The 20612-nt window shown below is 32.0% G+C and overlaps 1 protein-coding gene across 2 annotated transcripts in view; it reads left to right on the plus strand.

Moving 5' to 3' along the window:
• STXBP5L (syntaxin binding protein 5L) overlaps positions 1 to 20612 on the plus strand; it is a 377334-nt gene that overhangs the window by 121015 nt on the left and 235707 nt on the right. For both annotated transcript variants that reach the window (XM_082839711.1, XM_082839710.1), the window contains exons 6-7: positions 10764 to 10898; positions 17114 to 17177. In XM_082839711.1, coding sequence (XP_082695837.1) covers positions 10764 to 10898; positions 17114 to 17177 — 199 coding nt within the window. The remainder of the gene's footprint in view (positions 1 to 10763; positions 10899 to 17113; positions 17178 to 20612) is intronic.

Consider the following 20612-nt stretch of genomic DNA (forward strand, 5'->3'; position numbering starts at 1 on the left):
ACTATTTTCATTAGTGCACTTAAAATGTTAATCATAGTTATTTTAAATTTCTTATCTAATAAGCATATTATTTTTGTCACATCTGAGTCTGGTTCTAATGTTACTTTGTCTGTTCAGACATTTTCCCTTGCTTTTTAGCATGCCTTAAAAATTTTTTGTTGAAAGCTAGACATGTGTATTGGGTAATAGTACTTGAGGTAGATAGGACTTTAATATGAGGTTTTATGTTGATACAATAAGGAGTTAGGCTGTATCGACATTTGCTGTGGCTGTAGGTACCAGAGGCTTCAAATTTTTCTAGTGTCCTTGATTTTGTCTCCCTTGCTTTTTGGATTCCCTAAGAACTTCTCATATAGAAATTTTGGAGTTGTAGTTCGTTCCAAGATTTCACTTCTCTCCTGGGTCCAGTAATTGATTTTCCATTTGTTAGCACTTTCTCATGTTTTTTTTTTTTTACCATTCAGTTTTGAGCATTTAAAAATTTATTCTAAAAACTAGTCCTTTGTTGGATATATGGTTTGTAAATGTTTTCTCCCAGTCTATAGCTTGTATTTCCATGCTTGTAAGAGTCTTTCATGTAGAAAATGGGTTATATTTTGATGAAGCACAATTTATTAGTTTTGTGATTATGGATCATACTTCTAAATTAAATCTAAGAACATACTGCTTAGTCCCAGATCCCAAGAATTTTCTCCTTTTTTTGGTAAACTTTTATACTTCACATGTAAATATAAATGTGTGATCTGTTTTGAGTTAGTTTTTGTATAAGGTTTGAAGTTTAGGTAGAGATTCAATTTTGTCTCAGTAGATATCCAGTTCTCTAGTACTATTTGTTGGCCTTCTTTCATTGAATTGACTTACAAATTTGTCAAAAGTCAGTTGGACATATTAAAGGGTTTATTTTTCTGTGTTCTCTATTCTATTGCATTGATCTATATTTCCATCCCTCTGCAAATACCACGTAGTCTTTATTATAGATATATATTGTCTTGAAATTGGGTAGGCTGGTTCCTCCCACTTCATTCTTCTTTTTCACAATTGCTTTAGCTATTCTTGTCCCTTTGCCTTTCTATATAAATATTAAAATAAGCATGTCAATGAAATCTGCAAAAATATTTTGCCAGAGTTTTATAAAAATGTGAATTGACATTTTTACAATGTTGAGTATTAAAATTCATGAACACAGGATGTCTGTTTACTTAGATCTTTTATTTCTTTCGTCTGGATTTTGTAGTTTTTAGCATTCAAGTTCTATAGTTGTTTTTTATATTTATACCTCAGTATATCATATATTGAGTGATTTTAAATGGTGTTGCATTTTCAGCTTCCACATGCTCATTGTTAGTGTGTAGAAATACAACTTAGTTTTGTATGTTTATCTTATATGCTGCAACATTACTGAACTTATTTATTAGTTCTGTGAGTTTCTTTGCAGATTCCTTGAGATTTTCTATGTGGACCATCATGTTATCTGCAAACAAGGAAGTTTTATTTTTTCCTTTCTGATCTACATGCCTTTATTTCTTGTTCTTGCTTTTCTGAACTGGCTGGAACTTCCAAAACTATGTTCATGAAGAGGGATGAGAGCAGCCATGCTTGCCTTGTTCTTGATCTTAGAGGGAAAGCATTCATTCTTTCACCATTAAGTATAATGTTTCTTGTAGGCTTTTTGTAGCTGATCATTATGAAGTTGAGAGAATACTCTCTAATACTATTTTTGATAGCTTTTATCATGAGTGCGTGTTGAATTTTGTCAAATGCTATTTCTGCATCAATTGATATGATCATGTTTTCTGTTTTAGCCTGTTACTATGGTGAATTACACTGACCGATTTCCAAATATTGAGCTAGCCTTGCATTCCTGGAATAAGCCTCTCTTGGTCTTTTTATATATTGCTGAATTCTATTTGCTAATCTTTTGTTAAGGATTTTTACATCAGTATTCATAAGGAGTATTGGTGCATACTTTTTCCCCCTCCCAGCTTTATTGAGTTAAAATGATAAGCAAAAGTTATATATTTTTAGGGTATACATTTTGTGGGTTTCTTTATTGTATTGTCTTTATCTGATTTCACTCTCAGGTAATCCTATCTTTATAGAATGAATTGGGAAGTTTTCCCTCTTGTATTTTCTGGAAGAGATTGTTAGAATTGGTGATAATTTTTCTTTAAATATTTGATAGAATTCTCTTGTGAAACCATATGGACCTGAAGATTTCTTTTCTGGAAATTTTTAAATTACTAATTAAATTTTCTTACTAGTTATAGAACTATTCAGTCTACTTCAGATTTGGGGAATTGCTCTAACTTGTGGTTTTTTTTTATTTGCTTGTTTTTTTTTGCGGTATGTGGGCCTCTCACTGTTGTGGCCTCTCCCATTGCGGAGCACAGGCTCCAGACGCGCAGGCTCAGTGGCCATGGCTCACGGGCCCAGCTGCTCCGCGGCATGTGGGATCTTCCTGGACCGGGGCACGAACCCGTGTCCCCTGCATCAGCAGGTGGACTCTCAACCACTGCGCCACCAGGGAAGCCCTCTAATTTGTACTTTTTGAGGAATTAGTTCATTTCATAAGTTGTCAGAAATACTTGTGTAAAATTGTTACTGTCATATTTAAGTTTGCATGATCTGTAGTGATATTCCTTTTTAATTCCTAATATTGCTAAATGGTCTTCCCTTTTTTTTTTTCTTGTCAGTTTTGCTGGAGATTTTTCAGTTTTATTGAACTTTTCAAGGAAACTGCTTTTTGTTTCATTGATTATTTCCATTGCTTTACTGTTTTCAATTTCATTAATTTCTGCTCTTTATTATTATTATTTTTTTGTCTACTTGGTTTAGATTTATTTTCCTCTTATTTCTCTAGGTTCTTGGGAGTGGGAACTTAGACATAGATTCGAAACTTTTCCTTTTTTCTAATGTAAGTATTTAGTGCTATAAATTCCCTTTTTGGCATTGCTTTAGGAAAAGTTTCAAATCAATGTCTAAGCTCCCACATATTTTGATTTATTGTATTTCCAGTGTCATTCAGTTCAGTGTATTTTTTGAATTCCCTTGTGATGACTTCTTAGGCCCATGGATTAGAAGTGTGTTGCTTAATTCTAAGTATTTGGAGATTTTTTCCTATTATCTTTCTTTTATTGATTTCTAGTTTGATTCCATTGTGTTTAGAGAACACATTGTATATGATCTGAATTATTTTAAATTTACTGAGGTTTTTTAGCCCAGGATATCATCTATCTTAGTATATGTTTTATGGCTGCTAGGAAAGAATGCCTATTTTGTTGTTGTTTAGCAGATTATTCTATAAATGTTGATTAGTTTCTGTTGGCTGATGGTTGTGTTGAGTTCTTCTGTATCCTTACTGATTTGCCAGAGACAGGTGTTGAAATCTACTAGCATCATGGAGTCCCTCTTTTTTTCTTTTCAGTTTTATCAGTTTTTGCTTCATGTATTTTGCAACCTGTTGTTTGGTGCATGCACATTTGGGATTGCTCTGTCTTCTTGGTGGACTGACCTTTTATCTTTACATAATGTCCTTCTCTGTCTCTGGTCATCTGAACTCTTTTTTATCTGAACTCTTTTTTTAATCTGATATTAATATAACCTCTTCTGCTTTCTTTTGATTAATGTTTGCATGATATATCTTGTCATTCTTGTTACTTTCAGCTTTTCCATGTCAATATAATTGAAGTAAGTTTCTTGTAGACAGTGTATAGTTTGGTTATGTTTTTTCAATTCACTCTGTCAATCTGTGTATTTTAATTGGTGTTTACATTTTCTGTAATTATTGATATCTCAGGACTTAAGATCTCATTTTATTTTTTGTTGTCTGCTTGATCTCTCTGTTTTTAACCTACTTGGTATTTTTTTTCTTGCCATCCTGTTTTTAATTGAACATTTTTTTAGAATTTCATTTTGATTTATCTTTATTTTTTAGTGTCTTTTTGTATCACTTCACTTCTTTAGAGGTTACTGTAGACATTTCATTATATATAAACAATTTACCACAGTCTTTTGCTATTGCATTTTCCCAGTTTGAATGAAGTATAAAGACCTTTTCTTTTTTATTTCCCTCATTTATAATAAATTTTCCTCTCTCTATATTTAGAACCAAATCAGACTGTGTTATAATTTTTCCTTCAACTGTCAAACATAATTTAGGAAATTATGAGAAGGAAAATATATTGTATTTACCCATAGTTTTACTTTTTGTTGTTTTTTATTCACACTTGATATTCAAATATTCCTATTTTAAAAAAAATTATTCCTTTTTGTTTAGTAAACTCCCTTTAACCATTCTCTTAGAGTTGATCTTTTAGTGACAAATTCTTGGCTTTCCTTCATCTAATAAAAGCAGAAATATATTTGGCATGTATAGAATTCTGGGTTGATAGTTCTTTTCTTTAAGCCCTTGAGTAATGTTCTACTTCCTTTTGGTCCCCTGTTTTCTGATGAGAAATCTGCTATCATCGGAATTTTTCCCCTGTAGTTAAAGTGTTGTTGCTCTCTTGCCACGTTCAAGATTTTTTTCTTTTCATTTTTAGTTTTCAGATATTTGGTTGTGATCTGTCTTGGTTTTATTTCTTTGGGTTTATCCTTTTCGGTTTTTTCAGCTTCTTGAATCCTTTGTTTTGCCTTTTACCAATTTGGGAAGTTTTTAGACATTATTTTTTTGACTCCTTTTTCAGTCCCATCCTTTTCCTTCTGGGACCCTGGGACCCTGATAACATGATTGTTATCACATGTTTTGTTTTTGTCCCACAGGTTTCTGAGTCTCTGATTTTTTTTTTTTTTACATCTGTTTTCTGTCTGTTTTACAGATTGGATAATTTATATTGCTTTATATTTGAGTTTACTGCCTCTTCTGTTTCCTCCATTATGCTACAGTTTATCCGTAGATTTTAAAATTTTCTTTATTGTACTTTTTAATAGTAAAATTTGCATTTGATTCTTCTTTTTATCTTCTGTTTCTTTGCTGAGACTTTCTGGTTTTTGTTTTTTTTTTCATTTTATTCATAATTGCTTGTTCCATTTTATGATAGCTTCTTTTAAATATTTTTCAGTGAATTTTAACATCTGTATCATCTTGATATTGGTATCTATTTTTTAATTCAAACTGTGTGATTTTTCTATTTCTTGGTATGAGTGATTTTTTAATACAAACTGAACACTTTCAGTATAATGTTATGGCACCCTAGGTCTTATTTAAACCTTCTGTTTTGGGTGGGTTGTTTTGACCTTGCTCTGGCAACAGAAGGGCAGATGACCTCTTGTTACTAACTGGTGGGAATAGAAGTTCAGGTTCCCTATTTGGCCTTCAACTAACACCTGAGGTTGGGAGAGGCATCTTACTGGGGTGGGGTTATGGCTCCCCATCATACTTCTACTTTTATCACCCTGACCAGAAGACCTGTGATTCATTCCTGCTCCCCACGTGGCCTCCACTAATTCAGTTCTCCCGTTCAGAAATTGAAATAGTCTATGAATTTAAATGATGATAGAAAATGTTATTTCTTTCACTGTAGGAGAATGAAAATAAGCTTCTCAGAATTGCATTTGCCAAAAATCATTGTTATTCCCTATGCAAATGCATATTTGACTTATTTTTAAAATTTGACTTACATTTGTTAGTTTTTCAACTAATTATGGGCAATAAAATTCAGTGAATTTTTTACTGTCTGGTTAATTAGAGCCCATTAAGACAATGAATGAAATTTAACTAAAATGTCACTACCTATTTAATTTTATCTCTTGTATTATAATTCAGCTAGGTATAGGTTGTCTAAAATTATCAGATTCTTTTTCATAAAGAAAATTTAATTCCTTATTTTTGCTTTTTATATGATTTGAGTTTTTCCACTAAAACTCCTAAATATCAGCCTTTGACTTAAGGTGTTGAGGGAATCTTAGGGTAGCTATCTGTCCCTTTCCCTAGCTGTTGTTGTGCTTCACCTTATCATCATTATTATAACCATCATTAGCTGTTTGGGGGGTACTACATAGCTTTATCCCTACTACTAACTTAGTAATTTAGGTTCTTATCCTAAAACTTGAAGAGTAAGTAAGCAGCAGTCATTCAGCCACAGAACTACATTTCTTAAAATGTAGTTCATGAATTGTCTGTATCAGAATCACCTAGAGAAGTGCTTCCTAAACTTTCATGTGTGTGTGACTCACCTGGGGGTTCTTCATAAAATTCAATTTTTAATTCTGGGATTGGGCCTGAGATTCTGAATTTCTACTAAGCTTCCAGGTAACATCCATGCTGCTGGTCTATGGACTTCATTTTGAATAGCAAAATATTTGTTAAAATATCAGTCATATGTTCCATCCCAAGTCCAAGGAGTCACAGTTTGTGTGACTGGAATCTGGGATATGCATTTTAATGAGATATTTATCTATACTAAAAACTTTAAGGTTGTTGTTAAAATTTAGTAGTTCTTAACTGTGGTTATGTATCAAAACCACCCAGAAAGAGTTTTAAAACAGTATTCCTAGATATTACTGCAGAACTATTGAATCGTCATCTCTGGTTTGTATTTTTAATATGCAGAATCACATACCTGATTCTGAGTATAACCAGGTTATAAAGAATGATTATAAATATTATAGAAGGGACTGGTGCCAGAGTCATCATGCCCGGTACTAGAAGTTTCACCTGGAATCCAGACAAAAAATAAGATTAAAATTGAACTATGTTAGAACTTAGTGGGGGGGAAGGTTTCAAAACTGAAATCTTCCACTAAATTTTATACAGCATAATTTTTGTAATTTTAAGCCATTTTCCTTTTTACAGTATATTTTTGGCTTGTGTGTTGACAGTGTTTCTCAAAATAGGATTTATAGTCTTGGGGTTGTGAATTATCCACAGTAATTTATAATCAGACTAATGGAAATATTCTGAATGATTTGAATAAACCCTCTTATGCAAAAATACTGCCATACAATTTCAATATGTGAAGTTATATTTGCATTTATGGTTGTGTTGGTACCAAGTAGTATTATTTTAATTGTTATGGGTTAATAAAAAATCGAAGTGGACTATGCACATGTATTATGTATTCATACCAAATGATTATAAAATTATGTGATGGTATACTATGGAACAGAATTCAAAGGTATTCAAGTAGAGGCAAGTGGTGAAAGAGAGACACAGAGTAAGTATAGACATAAAAGAACCTGTGGAGTCAGAATCATATCCATATTGTGAGATTGTTTTATTTTTGTAAAAAAAAAATTCATATGTCATGTAAATTAATTGTCATTTGAATTCTAGTTTTATTTGTATTTAATTTGTTTTTTGTTTTATGTATATATGAGTCATAAGTATGAGGAATTTCTTATTTTTATATATAAGTTAAAGAAGTTATAAAAGTAAGTCAAAGTGAGGATCAGCAAAAATTTTTTTAAAGATCTGTGTATTATTCAAGCTTGAGAAACATGTATTTTGTTTATTTAATATGCTTATGTAAAAAATATATCAAATTACAGAGTCCTTTGGCCCAATTCAAATACTGTACAGTTTTCTACCTTAGCTTTCCTTGATTTCCCTTACTTGAATTAATCCCTCCCTCCTTTGAACTCTTTATAGCAATTAACACATTTTACTTTTATTTTTCTTACTTGTCAACTTGTCTTATCTCTTCTGTTAGATGTTATATTTTTTTAAGGAAAAAGATTAGGTATGTTGTAATCAAGGACAGTACTTTTTATAAAGAATTATTCAGTGAAGCTTGAATAAATGGATGAATGGAAGGAAGACTGACAATGTGTTAGATGATTTACTACGAAAGAATGAGTGAATATGGATATAGGAACAATATTATTTTTCCAAGGGCCACATATAATAGAAAATCCTTCATCTTGCAGGTGGTGGTGGTGGTAGAAATACATTATAAATGAAAGTGTAGCTATTAAGTACAGTAAATTAAGTTCTATAAGGATATTGATTAGTCACTTATGGTTATCAAACACACAGCACAAGTTTAATCATGCCCTCTCCTTCACCTATGTCAATCATAAGTAAATCACATTACTTTTTTTTTCAATTTTAAGAGTTAATTTGAGCGAAAATCAATTTGAATTGGGCAATGCCAACAGAGGTGGTTAAGAGTGCTCCACAGATAGCTAGGGGCAAGACTTTTATAGATAAGACATGAAAGCAAAGCAAAGGATTATGGGATTGGCTATAGCTTAAGTAGTTGCTTTATTTAGGAAAGCATAGCTGGCTTTTTGCGAGTGGTTGTCCTTAGGTTTCAGTTTCTTTTTTTTCCTTGCAGTCTTATTGCAATAAAATGGACATACGGCACTGTATAACTTTAAGGTATACAGCGTAATGACTTGACTTACATACATCATGAAGTGATTATGACAATAAGAAGAGTGAACATCCATAATTTCATATAGATACTAAATAAAAGAAAAAGTATAATTGACCTACAACCCAATGTTAGTTCCAGGTGCACAACATAGTGATTTGATATTTCTGTATATAATGATCACCACGATAAGTTTAGGTATCATCTGTCACCATACAGAGATATTACATTGTTGACTGTATTTACCATGCTATACATTTCATCCCTATGACTCATTTGTTTTGTAACTAGAAGTTTGTACCTCTTAATTTTCTTCACCTATTTCACTCATCCTCCCATCTTCCTCCCCTCTGGCAACCACCTGTTTGTTCTCTGTATCTATAACTCTGTTTCTCTTTTGTTATGTTCATTTGTTTTGTTTTTTAGATACCACATATAAGTGAAGTCATCTAATAGTTGTATTTCTGTCTGACTTATTTCACTTAGCAAAAGTCCATCCATGTTGTCACAAATGGCAAGATTTCATCCATTTTGTAGCTGAGTAATATTCCATTGTACATGTATATACCACATGTTCTTTATCCATTCATCTACTGATGGGCACTTACATTGCTCCTGTATCTTGGCTATTGTCAGTAATGCTGCAGTGAACATAGGGGTGCATATATCTTTTCAAATTAGTGTTTTTATTGTTTTATTGTTCTACTTTTCAAACTGGGTTCAGATTAATTCTGGGAATCTCTTACTTGTTTAACCATGACCCATCAGTTGGACTTTGGACATAAGATGAAACCCTTTTGTCATAAAGGGTCTAGTTTCTTATCAATAAGAATGAGGAATACAGTAGTGTTGGTCCAAGGAATATTTATATTTCTGTTTGGATCTTCATGTATTCCACTGTTCTTGTACTTACTGTAAAGTCTGTCTATATTGGAATTTTGCTGCTTGCTTCAGGTCTCATTACTGAAACCTGGCAGTTCTTAGACTTTTCTTCTTAACCTTATAAATGACCATGTAATATTTAAGTTTGCTCCTTTTCTATCTGAACTCCTGTATTTGTGTCTACTTTAATGGGATTGGTGTTTTTTCTACTCTCCCAGTATTCAGAAAGGGTGATCATAGATCCTTTTTAAAATGAGCTTCCTCTTTCTACATGGATTGAATTGAAAATTGATTGTTCATTGCCTAGAAACATGACTATCAAGTTATTTTCTGTGGAACATTATTGAGTATCTCTTGGCAACAGCAATTCTAGACTTTAGGTTTTAATCAAAATTGTCCAATGTCATATATGTTATACTTTAATTAGATTGTCAATTGACTCTGTAAATGTGTATGTAATAACAAGGCTTCTAGTTTTTTGGATTGTAGTGTGCAAGGTGCCTTCAACAGAATACTTTTGAATAGATAAAGTTTGGTGTAGAGAAAGTCAATGAACCAGATTGAAAATATAAATTTGACATACTGCATGTTCACTCTTATATAAAGAGGTACAAGATGGAATCCTTTTTGGAATTTACCATTCATTTTCTTTTTTTTTTCCCCATAGTTGTGTGTCTGCTTGGTGTCAGAATTCTGTTTTGCTCTGCTAACAATTTACCAGCTCCTTTTCTAAATAAATTCTAGGAAATATTATGATTTAGTAACAAGTTCGGATAAGGAATAACTGTGAACTTATCCCCCCATGTCTTTTTAAGAGTGGTTAAGGAGCCTAAGTAGGCCCAACTAGAAAAAGTGATGATGCTGTGGATAGAAGACTCTGATAAATTCCCAAATTTCATATATAGGAGTCATGGTTGCTTTGGCTGTGGAACAGTTTCCCAGAATTGGTCAGAAAGCCCATTGTGAAGATGAAGGCAGAACAAAAGAATAAGGGAATAGTATAATGGATCTCTGACCTTATAAGTTTTCGTTATACTACTTAGATGCCAAACATCAGAATAAAAAGTAAATAATTCATCACCTCATGTAGACAAAGCTACAGACTCTCTGACCTCTGAAATTTATGTTTCATATATACCTAATATTTATTTCAAGTGAAAAAAAGCAAACAGTGTAGCATTGTAGAAATATGTCAGTTTTTCAACCAAACAGGAATGGATTTGAATCACAGTTTTGCCACTTATTAGCTGTCAGTCCTAGGCAAGTAAAAGAAAATATTCTTGTGAAACAGAAATATATATATGTCTTGAAGTGCTATTTTCAGTTAGAAATAATATATATCAATGCCCATGTTAGATACTTAATAGTGGTTGTTTTATCATTATTATTTTTAATGACATACTATTGTTATCTATCCTATAAACTCTAACTAATAACTAAGGGCTACTGAGTATATGGTAAATTTTATTGTTTATATAGGTATCACTATGTTATAAGCATAAGGAAAATATAATGCTGACCAGATATAAAATTTAGATATTTTAATTGTAATTTTCTTTCTTTCAGAATTACTTACTGTCATCTACCTTTCCAGAGTAAATGGCTCTATGTTGGAACAGAAAGAGGAAATACACATATTGTAAATATTGAATCTTTCATTCTTTCTGGATATGTTATCATGTGGAACAAGGCAATTGAACTGTAAGTTTGAACTTGAATACCACTTTATTTGGATTAAATATATCTTATGGTTATGCAGTATATATATCAAATTGCAGAGTTATTTGAAACATCAATGGCTAATTTATGATGAATTTGAGTGAAAAGTTCATCTAAAATAATTTAAAACTCGAAAGGCTTTTAAAAATAGATATTGTAGTATTAACATATGCTAATTTTAGACTTTCCAAATACTGTAAATAATTAAGGGTTATTATGTATACAAAATTTGATGATAAAATATTAAAGCTTATTCTAAAACTTATACATGAAAATCATCTCATTTCTTTATAGTCAACCTTAGTATAGCCACTTCCAGTGGGAGTGGCAAGTGGATTATGACCACATTTAGCTTTATGTAAAAATAATTATGATCAGTTCACATATTTTTAAATGCTGGTAGCTTACTCTTCACTTGCCTCATTAACATATTGTTCTGAGTTCCAAGAAGAATCAGTTCATCAGTATCTTTCATGTTGTGATGTATACAGCTCTTTGGGTATGTGGCTGATGGCAATTACCACTTTCATTTGGCACTGATATTTACGTTTCTACACATGTGAAATGTGAAATCCCTCAAATGTGAAATTTCATGGAATTCCAAGCCATCTTTTGTAGCATATACAGAGACAATTTTCCTGGTCAATGTGTTAATTGGAAAAACAATTTTTCTTTAATAAATGTTTGTGCTCTGTACATATTAGGTCCTTAATAAGGTACGTTTGACTTGAGGTTGGCTCATTCTCTCAGGTATATATACATTCTAAATTGCGTAATTAGTTTTCTCTAAAACTCTGATTAAAACAGCCTATTTTCATGAAACTTGACTGTGGTCTTTAAAATAAATCTACTATTCCCTATTCCCAATGTTTCAATGTTCATGTATATTACTTGATAGGGAAGGTTGTTACTAGTTATATTCTTATTAAAATATTCCTCTCATATTATGTCCTAATGAGTTTTTTTAATTAATGATAATTCTTCCTCATTAGATTAAGAACTGCTCCAGGGCAGAATCCTTTGTTCATTGCTCTTTTTTTCTTCATATTTGGCTTATTTTGGTGCTTTCCACAGAGTGGCTACTAAATAACTAATGACAGTGAAAATTAGTATGATAAGTAGATACAAGTGCTGTTGACTTACAGCTTTCATTTATAATTATAATTGGTATGAGCTATTTTGCTCATATATATTTTAATATTCTATGTGTATGTTTTTAAAAACACTTGTCCGGTAGACAATTATGTGTCTCCCAAAAAGTTATCTATTTTTTCAGCTATTTGGGAAAGACTTTTCCCCCTATAATCTTAGTTCTATAAAAGCACTAAATAGGGCTGAACTTAATATTTGTTTTCATAATATTGTTTTGGGATATTGATAAAGTAAACTTGAGAGATCAAACATAGAGATTTTATATAAATTTAATATTAGTACAGATAGTAATAGGTGTGTCATTTGTGGTCAATTCAATGCTGATAAAGTAATTAAGAAGAGTTTTTTATCTAAACAGATCAAATATTTCACCACACTTGCAATGTTGTTTCTATATTCATTTACTTAACAAATCCTTTTCATAGTTCCGATTAATACGACCTGAACTATGACTTACACCCTATATGTATTTACATAGTCCATACTTTATGATTTCAGAACTAATGAAAAATTTTAAATGTATATTATAAAGGAGGGTAAAATTAGGAGAAATTAAAGAAATAAAATAAGGCATTTTATTTTTTCATAATATTTTCTTATGCATGTGATTCTGAATAGAATCTCACATTTATATAAATCCGGTGTTTTATAGAGTTGTACATGCCTCTGAAAATGACTTTGAAATATCCTCAAGAAATCATTAGTAGCCACCTTATCTCCTGACTGTTTCTTGCTTTATTTACACCAGATTTCCAGAAGTCTTTTCCATGAAATTATAGTCCCACCGTGATAGATATAATTTTAAATGCTAACTTCCAGTCTCCCTGAGCAGTCAGTCTTTTAATTGCTCTCTACCTCTTGAGATACATTAGAAAATGCATGCCACTTATTAATATGTGTTAAGGGTATGGGATAATAATAAAATACGTATTTAATTAAGAAGAATCATTTTATAATTAGAAATTTAAACAAATTTTAACAGTACATGTTTTAAGTGTGAGAAATGCAGAATTATCTTTGAGCTATATGAGATTATTTCTATTTTAAGTTCTTACTTGAAATACTTTTCATTCAATGTTTGTTATTTTTTAACTTGTTTGTGTTTTTAGTGAAGTCTCCTAATTGTAATTGTAGGCAGTTCCCATAATTATAAATAGCTTGTGTTCTCATAATGTGTATATTGGTTATTTGGAAACTGGAAGCCATTTTTGTGATGTTTGTAGAAACGGTAATGTTTGTAGAATACCTTATAAAATAGTAGTATAGAACAAAAATGACATTAAAAAATTTTATATGGGAAAATATGTTCCAGGTTATAGCACAGAAATAGCTGTTTCTGAAGGACAGCCCTAGCTTTAAAAGAAAAAAAAATAACCAGTTTTTTCTACATGTGATTAAAAATTTGAGCATGAAATTTAGAACTAAATCATAGATGTAAGGCATACAGACTTCAAATGTATTTATTGAGCACTATGATATACTAGCTCCTGGAAACAAGTATAAACTGAGAAGACATAGTTTCTCTCCTCTCGGGATTCCAGTGTAATAAAGGTGAGATTAAGTAAAAAGGCAATTACAATATATTGGAAATATAAAGTGAAAATTCTATAAGAAGGATACCTAATATAGACATGAAGTCTCAGAGAAGTATCTGTGAAGGAAGTTACATCCATGAGATCTGAAGGATGAGTTTCAGTTAGGTGAGTGGAGAACTGGAGGAGAGGGCTTCCAGGAAGAGGGAACAGAAGTTTTAAAGGATAGAATGTGAGAGTTTTTGTTCCATGCACAGAAATTTTAAGTAGTTTAGTTGGTTGGAAAGGCTGGGGGAAAGGATGGCAAGAGATAAGGTTGAGAAGATAATAAAAATATATAGTATGAAAGGCTTGTAAGCCAGTTTGAGCATTTAGACTTTATCTAAGGTCGGGAGCTAGATTTTGAAGAGTTTTAAGCGAAGAATTGACTTGACCAAATTTGCATTTAGGAAGTCCACTCTGAATGCAGGTATGGAGAAATCATTGAAAAGAGAAAAGACTGTATTCTTGGTAAAAATTAGGGTGGATTTAGGAGTGAAGATAAGCTGACATATTAAACAAATAGTTAGAAGATAGAAGAGGCAATACTTGGGTATTGTGGGAAGATGTAAGAATAATATATTAAGAATTAAGAGTGACCCAAAGCGTTTGACCTGAGTAACTGTGTTGATAAGGGTGCCATTTAGTGAAAGAATGCAGGAGATGGAGTAGGTTGGGAGTAAAATAATGAGTTCAATTTTAGGTAGGTTGAGTTGTATGTGTTTTTAAGTTATTCAGATGGAATTGGTATGGGAGAATGGTAGGATGTTGGATGTATGAATCTGAACCTAATGAGATCAGAATTTACATGGTCATTGAAATTATAAGAATATTTGAGATTGTGCATGAAAAGTGTATATAAATGAGGTAGCAAACTTGTAGACAGTGAACCAATTCTGACTCACAGATATGTTTTGTTTGCCCATCAGAGTATTTAAATATATTCTGAATTATTAGTTTCAAATATTTAAGAACTGGTAGAGTAGAGATAAAAATTTGGATTTCCATCTTTTCATGAAAAAATTCCTGATGAAACAGTCCCAGTCCAGTATTCTTGCATGGAAGTCAGTAATCAACAGGAACTGACAACTTTCCTTTTGTAGGTGGGTAATGTGCTATCCAGTTTGGCACAGTTCTTATTCAGCCTGTTGAACTCATTTGCAGTACCTGCCTGGCTCCTGTGGGCTCTTGAATTCATGACCATATATAATATGGGAATACACTGCAGTCTAGGACAGAATACAAAGGAATACCAGTATTTAAGATAAGGGAAGAGTAAGTCCACAAAGAAAACTATCGAGAAGCCATTCTGGTGAATGGGAGGGAGAGAAATAAATAGGGATATTAGAAAAATTGTTTAGATGACTATCCCATGAAGTTAATTTCATTGATAATTCTATCTAAAGTAATTTTTATGGGATTTATAGAATCCAGGGTACACAGTTGCTTTTTAAAGTCAATTTCTAATGGCTGTAAATTTTGCAAGTAATGCTTGGTAGTTTTTGGAAATTTAATATTAGGGAAAAAGTCAGAAAAAGTATCAAAATGTTAACAGTCATATCTAGGCAGTGAAATAATATGAGAGATTTTTTCTCTTAACTTTTGTTATCTTCTGAGTTTCAGGGTTTTTTTTTTTTGTTTTTTTTTTTTACAATTAAAAAGAAGTCTCTTCTATAGTCTGAAAAAGTTATTACAAATACCTGAAGATTAATTGTAGATTTTTTTCCTGAACTTGAGTGTTTTATAGAGTCATAAGCTAAATGGAAGAGTCTTTCATATGGTCTAAGTAGTGTTTCTCAACGTGTATTTCAGTGATTCCCTCAATAGAGGATCAATGAAAAAGGATTATATGGACCAAAATTTTGGAAAATATTGAAGATTTGCAATGGTGATTTGCATATTATGGCTCTAAGAAGTTCTGTAAAAGAACTTTAATATTATTAAATAAAAATATTTAATTTTAATGCAAGGTTTCCCAAACTTTTTTTTTTTGATATGGGACAGTCTTTATGTGAAACACCTTATATATATTCACTAGTTTATCATGGTGTACACTTTGGGTATTTGTTGTTGCAATCAAACCCAAAAGACAGATAGGGTTTTTGGTTTGTTGGATACTATTAGTTACCAAAAGATAATTGAAAAACATTGTCTTTTATCAGAGGCATTTATACTGTAATAAAGCACTGCATTTATATGTGAATAATATATTACATATAAACATAAAAGAAATGCAAAAAACCCTGTAAACGTTTTATGAAGCCTTTTCTTCCTGCACATATCCCAGAATGCAAATAGTAACTCTAATTTCTAATTATTCCAATGATTTACAACAATCATAATACATACTATTTATTGAGTACTATGTTTTGGCATTATGTTAGATGCTATATGTATATTTTAACCCTCACAGTTACTCAGTAGGTACACTGCTATCATCTCCATTTTTAAGTGAGAAAATTTAGGATAAAGCCACTAACAAAATATCTAAAAAAGATGTATTTTTCTGAGTTACTCTGGTGAGTCAGTATCTAGGGAACCTGGAGTTACTTAATTTGTCACTTTTGTCTGAGTCCAAAGAATTTCTAAAATTTAAATCTTCATTATTTTTTTTGTGCAGAATATTTGATGACTTTCATGTGTGCTTAAGAAATAAATTATAAGTATGTCAATATACTTATACTAGGGTTAATCTGGCACAATTAGGTCATTGAAGAAAGGATTTGGAAAAAAGAGCAATAATAAATCTATGTCATATCCGTTCATGTCATATTTAACCATGACATATTCATACTCAACGGTGACATCAGTTAAAGTAGGAAATATAAAAGAAACATGCCAGATATTAGAATAGAATAAATTTAAAGTCAGATTAACAGAGCAAAGATCCCTTTAACAATACGCTCTTACACTATTATTGATTACCCTAGTTAACCAGATAAATGAGACAGAACCAGTGAACTAGGTTTCCCTAGTTGCTCAGTTTTCTGTAAGATGGCTATCACTAGAAGGGGTCTATTTGTAAATAAAAGGAGCCACTGTACTTTCCTTTAGGAGCAAAATCAGAGATTTCATGTCAAAGGAAATTTTAAATTTGGTATGTAATTTGCGGTTTGGTTGAAACAGGTTTGCAGCATTAGCCTTGTGGCTGTATAAGTAAAACTTCATTGTCAAATTTTCAGAGAACCAGATCTGGCAACAAACATATAAGCATATAAGATAATAAAGAATCCCATTGTTATGTGGATCTATGTCCTTAAACCTGATTTTTAAAAATAGACCTACTTTAATAGAGTTAGTAGGAGAAAAAAAAGTAGTCTTAAAGAAAAACAACCAAAGACTCAAATCAGTCTAAGCTAAACTCTAGAATATTGGGAGTGTATTCCAGTATAATCTTAATTTCTTTGTTTCAGTCTCTAACGGTAAGGTGTTTTAATGTTTTTTTTTAATTACTCTTTTGAATTGATTTAACAGATCCACAAAGACTCATCCAGGTCCAGTTGTACATTTAAGTGATAGCCCAAGAGATGAAGGGAAAGTGAGTATTACAATACCACTATTCTTGAATTTATTTTCCTTATTCTTGAATAAAGGTGTTTCTTACTATTATTTTATACCTAACATCTAGCACAGTGCATTCAGTGTAATCTAAAATTAAAATATGTTGAATGAATGAATGAGCAAATAAATGAATGAACATATTATTTACACTAATAATGGTCCCAAATTGAGTCTTTAGTTTCACCTAAAGTTGATATTTAATTCTAGAATTTTGAGGAAGGCATATAACACATAGAACAACTTTAATTTTCAAATATTCAATGCCTGAAGTTAAAAATATTGTCAATATTATTAATCATTGGCCCCTGATATTCAGTAATGGTAATGATAAACAACCAATATTAAATAATCATAAATTAGCTAATCTTAATTTTATAAATAGGTAATAATATAGAAAATGTTCTAAGATTACAGAAATAATCCTTATTAATTTTGATTATTCATAATTTTCCTTTAATTATGAGAAACAAAGTTGATAATGTGAAAATCTCTAGAGTGTCACTTTCATTATAAATATCCCTTCAAGTATATAATTTTTGCTAAGTACTATATAAAACACCTAAAATTATTTAGTATGGGTTTGGTTCTTTATTTTTAAATGATAGAAACTGAATTAGCCTAATAAATATTGAACCTGAAAGACAAGTCCCCTGATGGTGAGAGAAAGAACATTGAATTTCTTCAAACTGATTTATAAATACAGTGTAATTCCAATCAGATGTCATTAGAATTTACTTTTTTAATTGAAGTATAGTTGATTTACATTATTATATCACTTTCAGGTGTACAACATAGTGATTAAGTATGTTTACAGATTATACTCCATTCAAAGTTATTGAAAGATAATGGCTCTAATTCCCTGTGCTATACAATATATCCCTGTTGCTTATCTATTTTATACATAGTAGTTTGTATCTCTTAATCCCATACCCCTAACTTGCCCCTCTGCCCTTCCCACTCCCATCTGGTAATCACTAGTTTATTCTCTATATCTGTGCATCTGTTTCTGTTTTGCTATACACACTCATTTGTATTATTTTTTAGATTCCAAATATAAGTGATATATATTTTTGTGTTTGTTTGAATAATTTCACTAAGCGTAATATTCTGTAGGTCCATCCATGTTGCTGAAAATGGCAGGATTTCATTCCTTTCTATGGCTGAATAATATTTCATTGTGCATATATGTATATATACCACATCATTTTTATCTGTTCATCTGTTCATGGGCACTTGGGTTGCTTCCATATCTTAGCTATTGTAAATAACGCTGCTATGAAGATTGGGGTACATGTATTTTTTTGAGTTAGTGTTTTCATTTTCTTAAGATATATACCCAGGAGTGGAATTGCTGGATGATATGGTTGTTCTATTTTTAGTTTTTTGAGAAACCTCCTTACTGTTTTCCATAGTGGCTACACCAATTTACATTCCCACCAACAATGTACAAGAGTTCCATTTTTTCCATATCCTCTCCAACATTTGTTATTTATGGACTTTTTTTTAATAGCTTTTAAAAAAATTTATTTAATTTACTATTTATTTATTTTTGGCTGCTTTGGGTCTTCATTGCTGCGCGTGGGCTTTCTCTAGTCGCGGTGAACAGGGGCTACTCTTGATTGCCGTGCATGGGCTTCTCATTGTGGTGACTTCTCTTGTTGCAGGGCACAGGCTCTAGGCGATGGACTTCAGTAGTTGTGGCTCATGGGCTCTGTAATTGTGGCTCATGGGCTCTAGAGCCCAGGCTCAGTAGTTGTGGCACACGGGCTTAGTTGCTCTGCTGCATGTAGGATCTTCCTGGACCAGGGCTTGAACCCGCATCCCCTGCATTGGCAGGCAGATTCTTAACCACTGTGCCACCAGGGAAGCCCTATTTATGGTTTTTTTTTTTTTTTTTTTGCGGTATACGGGCCTCTCACTGTTGTGGCCTCTCCTGTTGCGGAGCACAGGCTCCAGACACGCAGGCCTAGTGGCCATGGCTCACGGGCCTAGCCGCTCCGCGGCATGTGCGATCTTCCCGGACCGGGGCATGAACCCATGTCCCCTGCATCGGCAGGCGGACTCTCAACCACTGCGCCACCAGGGAAGCCCTTTTTATGGACTTTTTGATGACAGCCATTCTCACAGGTATGAGGTGATATCTCACTGTGGTTTTGATTTGCATTTCTCTGATAATTAGCAATGTCGATCATAATTAGCAATGTCATGTGCCTGTTTGCCATCTGTAAGTCTTCTTTGGAAAAATGTCTATTCAGGTCTTCTACCCATTTTTTAATCACATTGTTTGTTTTTAAATATTGAGTTGTATGAGCTGTTTATATATTTTGAATATCAGCCTCTTGTCAGCCATATCATTTACAAATATTTTCTCCCATACTATAGGTTGTCTTTTCATTTTGTCAGTGGTTTCCTTAGCTGTTCAAAAACTTTTAAATTTAATTAGGCCCCATTTTTTTATTTTTGCTTTGTTTCTTTTGCCTTAGGAGGCAGATCCAAAAAATCTTGCTACAATTTATGTCAAGAGTGTTCTGCCTAGGTTTTCTTCCAGGAGTTTTATGGTTTCAGGACTTATATTTAGGTCTTTAATCCATTTTGAGTTTATTTTTGTATATGCTGTGAGGACATGTTCTAATCTCACTGTTCTACATGTAGCTCTCCAGTTTTCCCAGAACCACTTGTTGAAGAGACTGTCTTTTCTCCATTTTATATTTTTACCTTCTTTGCCATAGATTAATTGACCATAGGTACAAGGGTTTACTTCTGGAATCTCTATTCTTTTTCATTGATGTATGTGTCTTGTTTTGTGACAGTACCATACTTTTTCATTACTGTAACATTATAGTACAGTCTGAAGTCTTGGAGCATGATAACCTCCAGTTTTGTTCTTTTTTCTGAAGATTGCTTTGGCAATTTAGCATCTTTTGTGATTCTATATGAAGTTTAGGATATTTGTTCTAGTTCTGTGAAAAATATCTTGGGTATTTTGATAGGGATTGCATTAAATCTGTATATTGCTTTGGGTGTATAGACATTTTAACATAATTAATTTTTCCAATTCGAGAGCACAGGGTATCAGTTTCTTTGTATCATTCTCAGTTTCCTTTATCAATGTTTTAAATTTTTCAGAGTGTAGATATTTTATCTCTTTGATTGTTTATTTCTAGGTATTCTTTTTGATGAGATTTTAAATTGGATTGTGTTTTTACTTTCTCTTTCTGATAGTTCATTGTTAGTGTATAGAAAAGCAATAGATTTCTATATATTAATCTTGTATCCTGCAATTTTGTTAAATTTGTTTATTCTAACAGTTTTGGGGCGGAGACTCTAGGATTTTCTATATAAAGTATCATGTCATCTGCAAATAGTGACAGTTACTATTTCTTCCATTCCAATTTGAATTCCTTTTCTTTTT

The sequence above is a fragment of the Leucopleurus acutus genome, assembly GCF_964270905.1.
Source record: "Leucopleurus acutus genome assembly, chromosome: 5".
NCBI classification, from domain to species: Eukaryota; Metazoa; Chordata; class Mammalia; order Artiodactyla; family Delphinidae; genus Leucopleurus; species Leucopleurus acutus.